Here is an 8,074-nt window from a genome sequence, read left to right on the forward strand (position 1 = left end):
AACATTCAGCATTTAAAAACCATGCTCATATATAAAAGCCACACTTTTCAGGGATGCTGAATATTTAAAATTCAGCCGACTAGATAGCGAGGGCACCTAACTTAAGATAGTGAAATGGAATTTTAAAACAAAAACAAAAAGCCCCAGAACAAAGTTCTCACTGATTAGTGCTGGCAAATTACAAATAGAACCATTGTACTATCCCTTCCCCTCTAATTACACATTTGTCTCCAACTTTCAAGCTCCTGCATGAAGTACAACCTGTAAAAATATTTGTGAAATGAGAAAATGAAATATTATAGATTCGAAAAATTATATTGAGCTGTATGTATACTTCTAGATGCAGCTAAGTGTATTGGAATTTTTATCTCGGTTCTCAAGCCACCAGATCAAACACCTTCCCTGACAGATGCTTTTTATTCACTTCACATTCCAAAAAATCAAAACGTAAATCAGCAATGGTCCTTCCCAAAAACACCTTTTGCATACCTGATCTCTCTTACAGGTAGTGAATCATCTCAGATCTTTCCTCATATTGTTTATTCAGTCATGTTATAATAACACCTAAAGATAACAAATGAAGCTGGTGCCTCATAGCGTAAACGTCCATGTCCCAAAGATCTTACAGTCTTAGGAGCTTCTAATCAAAACCTCAAACTCTTTTAATATGGTTACTAGACAGAAGAAACTAGAAAGAGTTGATAGGAAAAAACCAGAACAAACCAAACCGCCATAGCAGAGTGTATACTAAACACAACTTAAGTTGTTCTGAAATGCTTACACAAAGGTATTACAGCATGAAGTGAGCTTGCTGCTCCTTTGTCTGCAAAGGTTCCACAGAGGTGCTCATACAGCAGGAGTTCCACACCTCATTTGCTTATCTACTACCATCACAGGGAGAAAACTATTTCTTATCACAGCGATACCAACAACTTTGTGTGAGGCCCCTCACAGATACTGATGTTTAGCTGTTCAGACAAGCATTTTTCCTCAATCAGCTATTCTTCATCCTTCCTGGAAAAACAGGCAGCTGGACCTTTTGCTTTTTTCCAAATGTTATTTTGGAGTAGTCTGTGTAACACTGTTACCTCTAACCTACTGGCTTAAAAGCACCTGCTGTAGAGTAGGATTTCAATTTCCTGATAGGTAACAATTGGAAAGAGAACAAAAACCAGAGAAAGTTCCAATAAGATAATGAGATATTAGCAGGGATAAGAAAGTGATTACTCATAGGTGATTACTAAACCCACAATATACCTAGGGAATAATGGGTTTAGGGAGTCTGTAGAGAAAAGATAATTGTTTTGCATTGGCAGAATAAACATCATCATACTTAATACACCTCTGTATCTGAACCCTTCTTTCTCCCTTGCCTGCAAGCCTTTAAGGACATGGAGCTCGAAGTAACAAACAGCTGAAGCTCCAGGAATGCTTCCTGTGATAAACCATCCTAGGAAAAAGTTACCACATGTAACTTAAATGTATTTTAAATGCCTCACCTGGCTGTACAGCCACATTGTATCATGGCCCCTGCTGTTCCTCACATTACAAGACACTGCACTGTATCTAGATTTAGTTAAAAAAAATAACCAAAAAAACCAAAAGAAAACCGAAAACCAAAATAAAAACTTCAGGGCAAATATTTCTATCTGTTTGGTAAAATGATTCCTAATGTTTCGTGTGTGGACAAACTGCAAAACTACGAAGAAATCAAGAGCAAAATTATAAAGGATTACACATGAAGCACTTAGTTCAATGATAGATTAAAAGAATCATTTGAACAGAAAATCACAAATACAGCTCCAAAGTGAGAATCACTGATGGTCATGATATACAGGACTAGATGGTAAAAGTGTACAACAGTGAATGAAATCAACAGATGAAACTGGAATTTCCTTTGCTTGAGGAGTTAAAAACCACAACACATGACAAAGACTGTCAACATGGAGCCTGCAGCAGTAGATGGACTAAGGCTTTGCAAGTTTTTCAAATATACAGGAGAAAGCATAACGAGAAATACTAACTCAACTTTATTTGGACTCGTACTCTAAGTGCTTAGACTGCAAGTTTACTTTTATTAATCTAGTAAATTGTGGCAATTAATTAGAGATCAGTTCCCTTTAAGTATAATATAGAGTACTGGCAGAGTAACAGCAAACATAGCACATGTCAATGCAGTGCTGTAAATAGAATTCCTCTTCATTTGTGTTTCCAGTCTCCGCTCGGTATCACACAATTCTAAAATCACATCTCTCACGGCAGACGCCTGGCCCTTACCCTCCACTGAAGACCTCGGTGTCACCCTTTCTGCAGGTCTAGAATGGACCGCAAGTTTAACACTCTGCATCTCAGAAATCATTTTCGCTATACTTTCCTGCAGACTGTTAAACTGCTGTTGTAAACTCCCTAGACATGAACTGACTTGTTTAGTGTAGTGTAGCTGCTCGTTTAAAGGAATTAAAAGAGAATCTATTTTTATGGAGTCATTCTTGTCTTCTCTAGTTAACAAGGTGCCTTCTTTCATTTCCTGCGATGTCCTTGTTTGCAGCACATTTTTCAGGTCTGCTATGATGTCACTGAGATCCTTCTGCTGTAAGTAATGGCTGGAGGCCTGTTCTTTGATGGCTTCTTGCAAATTAACTGGGCCCTTCTGTGCTTCCAGCACCAAGACTTTCAATTCTTGCAGCCTTACTCGATTAACATAGGTAGATCCAAGAACACCTATAATGGCTCCCAGTACAGAACCAATAATAGACCAGTTCTTTGTTTTTTCAGCTCTTGTTCGCTCTTTCTCATGGCTTTCTCTTACAGCTGCAGAGAACAGAGAGAATTTTTCTCTCTCAGATTCTTCTGCATTTAAATATGCAGCTCGGTAGCGCTTCTCTTCCTGCAAAAAATATAGTGATTTGAAGGAGAAGGTATAATATCAAACTATAAAGTCTGTATTAAAAAAAAAAAAACAAAACACAACATACCCCCCAAAACGCCAGTGCAGATGAAGGAATGGAAATTAAGAACATCCATCAGTTCTGTTTCAGAAGTTTTCCTTTTAATGTGGGATTTTCCTTATTAATCCTACTTAAGTCAATGAGACATCATTTTAAGTCAAAACTGAGAAATGGAAAAGGTCATCAGGAATTACAGCTGAAGATCCTCTACACAAGAATATGTCACATGCTGATGACAGAAAAGGGGTGTGAGTGGGCAAGGTCTTTCTTTCCCCAAAATGTACACTTTTTCAACCCTGCAAACACTACCACACTTCTTCCTTTCAGTTCTAAATCCCTTAAGTGGAAACTGAAAATAGGATTGGAAAGGATGTCTCAGGTCCATCTCAGAAACCCACACGCTTCTTATCCCTCTGCATTCTCTTCCTTATTCTGCTCACAGACAAATATGTTCCCTTCCTCCCTGTATTTCCCAAAATTATTCTCATTCTTCCAAGCAAGCATTTCTTCTGTAAGACTGCACTACCACTTTACGGACAGTGGTGACTTGAGTTCTACCTTTCTTCACAGTCATGCAGATCTGTATTCTTCTTTAAGTCTCATCCACACAGACCTGATAACTTATTTAGACAACTAAAGCGCTCTAGTTCTTTCCTACGCACTGATCCAGGAGCTCAGTTTAAGCTCAGGCATTGGTACCCACTCCTTGCCTGAGCTTTGCCATAGGTGCACCTGCTTCCAGGCCTGTTCTGTGCTGCTCACAGAACCTGTAGTTTCATCTGGATTTACTGGATTGACTTTGGCTGCTACTTTGTCTTTGTATCTGATTGAGGGACTGCTAATGAACATGTTCCTGTCACCAGCTCTGCCTAGCTCATCCAGCTGAGTTGCTGTAGAAGTGCATCCTCTTCTTGCTTGCCCTCCCTCATGGAGCAGCCTTGTCCTTGCTGCTCTCTGTCAAAAGCTTTACTGAGCTGCCTGGGTGTTGCAGCCACATAGAAAGCAGCTGAGAGTTTTCATGGATTAACAACCAGAAAGGAGCTTCTCTCGTCACATGGAAGGCTAATTCATCGAATCCCAGCTTTTTGTTGACTACAACAATTAATTTTCTAGGCTCGCTATCTTCAGCGTTCTTTTCCAAATTTACTAACCTATTTTAGCATTAACATATACAATTTGCATAGCAGATCAAACCGTCAATAACACTTGACTAAAAGAAGTATCGTAAGAAATTAACTGAGATCACTGTACCTCAGAACTGAACTGCATCTACAAAACCAGTCACTAGCAGCGGAAGCAAAGCACAGAAATTTTCATCGTATTTACCAGTACAAAAATACCAACAAATTACCTGCAGCAACCTGTGTTCCAGTGTAGCCAGTTCTAAATACTGGGTGTCATCCCGAGAGACCCTGTCTAAGCGGTCCCGAATTTCCTTCAGTTTTATCTGTTGGGCTTCTACATTTTCACGAGCCTCTCGTACTATCCCTCGAGCTATCATAAAAATATTTTCAGCCTGAGAAGAAAGAGTGTTTATTTTAGAGACTTATTACCAGACAGATCCAAATCGCTAATTATATGAATTTTGGTGGAACCCAACCCAACAAAACAAACCACACTCCATTTCAATCTATCTATATTTATACATATATTTATATGATGAGATAAATACATATATATAATCAGAGCTGTATTTACTAGTGTGTATAGCCTAGAACACATCCATAATATCTGCACAGTCAAAGCAGAAAAAAAAGATGATTCTCCTTGGAGGATTCTTTTGCATCACAGCCAGTGTTTATACTTCATATAGCTTAACTCATTATTTTAAAATTTCCACATTAGCTCCATGTTTACCTCTGTCACTTTTCCCTGAGCCTCTCGAACTTCATTAATTCCAACAAAATCTTCATATCTGTCCCACCAGCTCTTGCATGTTGCAGACATTTTTTGAAGGGAGTGTTTTCCCATAACGGTCCCAGCTTCTGTCAGCCGATTAAGAAGACCCACGGCCATTTCTGTTGCAGACTTGGCTTCAGGCCTCTTAGGTGCTGACGAGCAGTAAGTCCGCACTATATGTAAATTCATTTTTGGACTCCACTTTATCAACAAATGGTGATACTGCAGACCACAGGACACCGAGGACACGCTTGACTTATATTTCATTGGCCCCATGTCTTGAATTTAATCACTGAATAAAAGTGCTACAAGGATAAAGAAAAAGAAGAATTATTGAAGTATGGCTGATTAATACCTCTTAAAACTACACATGTGGACCAAAACAAATAAAATTCAAGAATGGCTAAACCATCAATAGTTTTACACCCTTACTTACCTAAAGAACTTTCCACAATTTTCAACAAAGGGCAGTACTGCCAGATTCCTGCTTTTCTGCTGTTTGTAAGTACTCCCACCATGCTTCTCACTGCGTGAATAGCAATCACGTGTAGATCTCAGCACCAGCAGGAGTAACTCCAGAGTAATTTAATGCTTTGGCACAGAAGCAACTGACATATGAAATTTTTCCTTGCACTTTCACACTTGAGTTTGGTGTACCGCGTCACAGGTACTAACAATTCTGCAAAAGAACACAAAAAGAAAAAAAGACAGAGAGGGGGAAAAAACACTTGGTAAGAAAAAAAGCGGGGCTTCATCATTCCCTTTACCTCACACTCCACAGATACACGAAGTGTTGAAGAATGCAAAGGCAAGAACACAAAGGACAGGCAGAAAAGACGTAACTGCTGAACTGAGCAAAGTATTCTCGTGAGACTGCCTACAAAAGTAAAATGAGGAAGAGCCACAAGATCAGAAAAATATCAGGCAGTGAACACACAGCTAGGGCTGCATTTCAAATTGAGCTTAAAATCCTTGCTTATACTGTAAAGGAGAATGCAAAAGAAGACTGCTAGTTACAGGTTATTGTCTATTGGTTTTTAAAGAAGATTTTAATTTTCTACTGAGCGCATTCCTCTAAAAACTTTAAATGGGAAAACTTTCAAATAAGGTTTTATATGAAATTTGAGTATGAATATACCAGGTTTTGACTAATATGACATAAACCCATGGATTACTGAGAACGCTCAATAGATGCTGCACAGTTTTTCAAAATTATTTTATAACAGTTTTCCACATTAATTTTAGGTGGCTAATGATATCATGTATGTGCAAATACAGGCATCTCCACATAGAAGAATTCTTCCTACTGGAAGATATTTTTAATCAGCTTTTAGCTGGCGACCGATTCTGAACACCACAGGTTTATTCCTTGTTAAGTATTTCTAACAAACAGCAATAACATCAGGCAGCATTGTGAAGATCTTAGCAGTCGTTTTATATGCATAATATGGTAGATCAAAACCACAAAAACATGGCAGTGAAGTAAGTTCTCTCTCCTACCAGCAGAATTCATACATCTTACCGTTGCAACACCCACCGTACATTGCAGGCCACGTACCAAAACCTCAGCTCAACTTTGTCCATCCTAGACCGCAAGATTTCCCTCATTTAATTGCACCACTCATGCAGAGTTTTACCAAATATTCAGGCTATTGAGACAGTATAGCAAAAAGAGAAAGCTGAGATTTTAAGAAGAATTACTACGTAGACCGTTGCAATCAGCCTGCAAAGTAATCTGAGTGAACAGGACCTCAGACAGTTATGAAACCTTAATGAGGTAACGTGCCTTGTCCTCTCCTGCTTCCCTTGTTCCCTGCGCCTGCAGTCCTTGACAAATACTCTGGCAAACGGGTTACACCCCAGTTGCTACGCGCACTGGGCATGGGTGACAAATAAGGTTGGCTTTAGCGGGCCCTACCTTATTTTGCAGCAGTCCCTTCTGTCACGGCCAAAATGTAAACCCCCACCTTGCGACACGGCCCCGCCCCACACACTCCCCACCGAGGGGGGTTACGGGTCAGGTTCTCCCACATGCCCGCCCCTCCCTGCCGGCGGGGCCCTCTCACCGCACCAGGGCCACCCGGCTGCGATCCCGCACCTACGGGCAGCACGGCGAGGCCGCCGCCGCCTCCAGCCGCCGCCTCCAGCAGCCGCGCCCGGGCAGCGCCCCGGCCGCAGACGCGGCCCCGCGGGGGAAAGCGGCCGGCCGGGGGTCCCAGCGCCGGCCCTCACCCAGGCCGCGCCCGCCAGCGCCAGGGGCGCTCCGTGCGCGGCGGCGTCCGGGCCCGGCCGCTCCTTCCCACCGGGCAGCCGGTCCCGAGGAGCACGCCGAGCTGTCGGCCCCCGCCGCTGGCCCGGGCCGCGGCAGTTCCCCCTACCTGCCCGGGGCGCCGGCCCGGTGCCTGAGGCGGAAGCGGCGGCGGAAGCGCTACGGCGGCCGCGCGGGGCCACGCGGAAGCGGCCGCCGGCGGCGCGAGCGCGCGCGCAGGGGGGCGGGGGGCGGCGCGGCGGAGCGGAGCGGAGCGGGCACCATGTCGGGCCGAGAGGGTAAGGCCCGGCCCGGAGCCCCGGCGCCGCCCGCCCCCCGCGCCCTCCCTGCCCCTCACTGTCTCTGTCTTTGCAGGTGGCAAGAAGAAGCCGCTGAAGCAGCCGAAGAAGCAGTCGAAGGACCTGGACGAGGTAGGGCGGGGGGGGAGGGGCGCGGCACCGGGCCTCCCCCGCGGGCTCTCCGAGCTCAGGTCGCCCCTCGGCTCGGCCTGCTATCGCGATACACGCGTTACGAAGCGTCGTTGCGACGGCACGACCGAGGGCCGTGAGGGCCGGGGGGCGAGGCGCGGCGCTGCCCGCGTTCGCTGCTGCCACCCCCGTGCCGGGCCCTGGCCCACGGCGCCCGGTGCCACCGGGAAGGCTGGCGTGCCCCTGCCGCAGCAGCACCGGGCCGCGAGCTGAATCGTAGCAAACCGACACCGTCACAAGAGCCTAGGGCAGGATACAAGGAAGGGGGATTACCGGGAAGTGCAAACAGATTAGGTACGAGTGACTCTCGTTAGAGATATTTAAACATAAGGGCTCAGGGTGTGGACATAGGCTGTTATTTCCGAGGTTCGTGGAGGATGGATGAGGCACCGGTGACTGGAAAAAGACAAATACTGTATCTCTTCAAAAAAGGGAAAAAAACTCCACCACCCGAGCTTTCTAAATAAGCTTTATCGTTAGAGAAAAGGTAG

At 44.3% G+C, this 8,074-nt stretch overlaps 1 protein-coding gene across 3 annotated transcripts; it reads right to left on the minus strand.

The window, feature by feature from the left end:
* Window positions 1–521: 521 nt before the first annotated feature.
* Window positions 522–7,365, minus strand: CCDC51 (coiled-coil domain containing 51). Of its 3 annotated transcripts, none has more exons than XM_056335971.1 (5): window positions 7,226–7,365; window positions 5,284–5,526; window positions 4,806–5,152; window positions 4,300–4,464; window positions 522–2,887 (listed from the first exon to the last, which is right to left on the minus strand). In XM_056335971.1, the coding sequence occupies exons 3-5, from the start codon at window positions 5,121–5,123 to the stop codon at window positions 2,111–2,113; spliced, it is 1,260 nt and encodes a 419-aa protein (XP_056191946.1). In that variant the 5' UTR covers window positions 5,124–5,152; window positions 5,284–5,526; window positions 7,226–7,365; the 3' UTR covers window positions 522–2,110. The 3 variants fall into 3 exon arrangements, with proteins under 3 accessions (XP_056191946.1, XP_056191947.1, XP_056191948.1); XM_056335972.1 differs by lacking the exon at window positions 7,226–7,365 and adding an exon at window positions 5,615–6,890; XM_056335973.1 differs by lacking the exon at window positions 7,226–7,365 and adding an exon at window positions 6,766–6,880.
* Window positions 7,366–8,074: the final 709 nt, after the last annotated feature.

This window comes from Falco biarmicus, chromosome 4 (genome assembly GCF_023638135.1).
Source record: "Falco biarmicus isolate bFalBia1 chromosome 4, bFalBia1.pri, whole genome shotgun sequence".
In the NCBI taxonomy this organism is placed as follows: domain Eukaryota; kingdom Metazoa; phylum Chordata; class Aves; order Falconiformes; family Falconidae; genus Falco; species Falco biarmicus.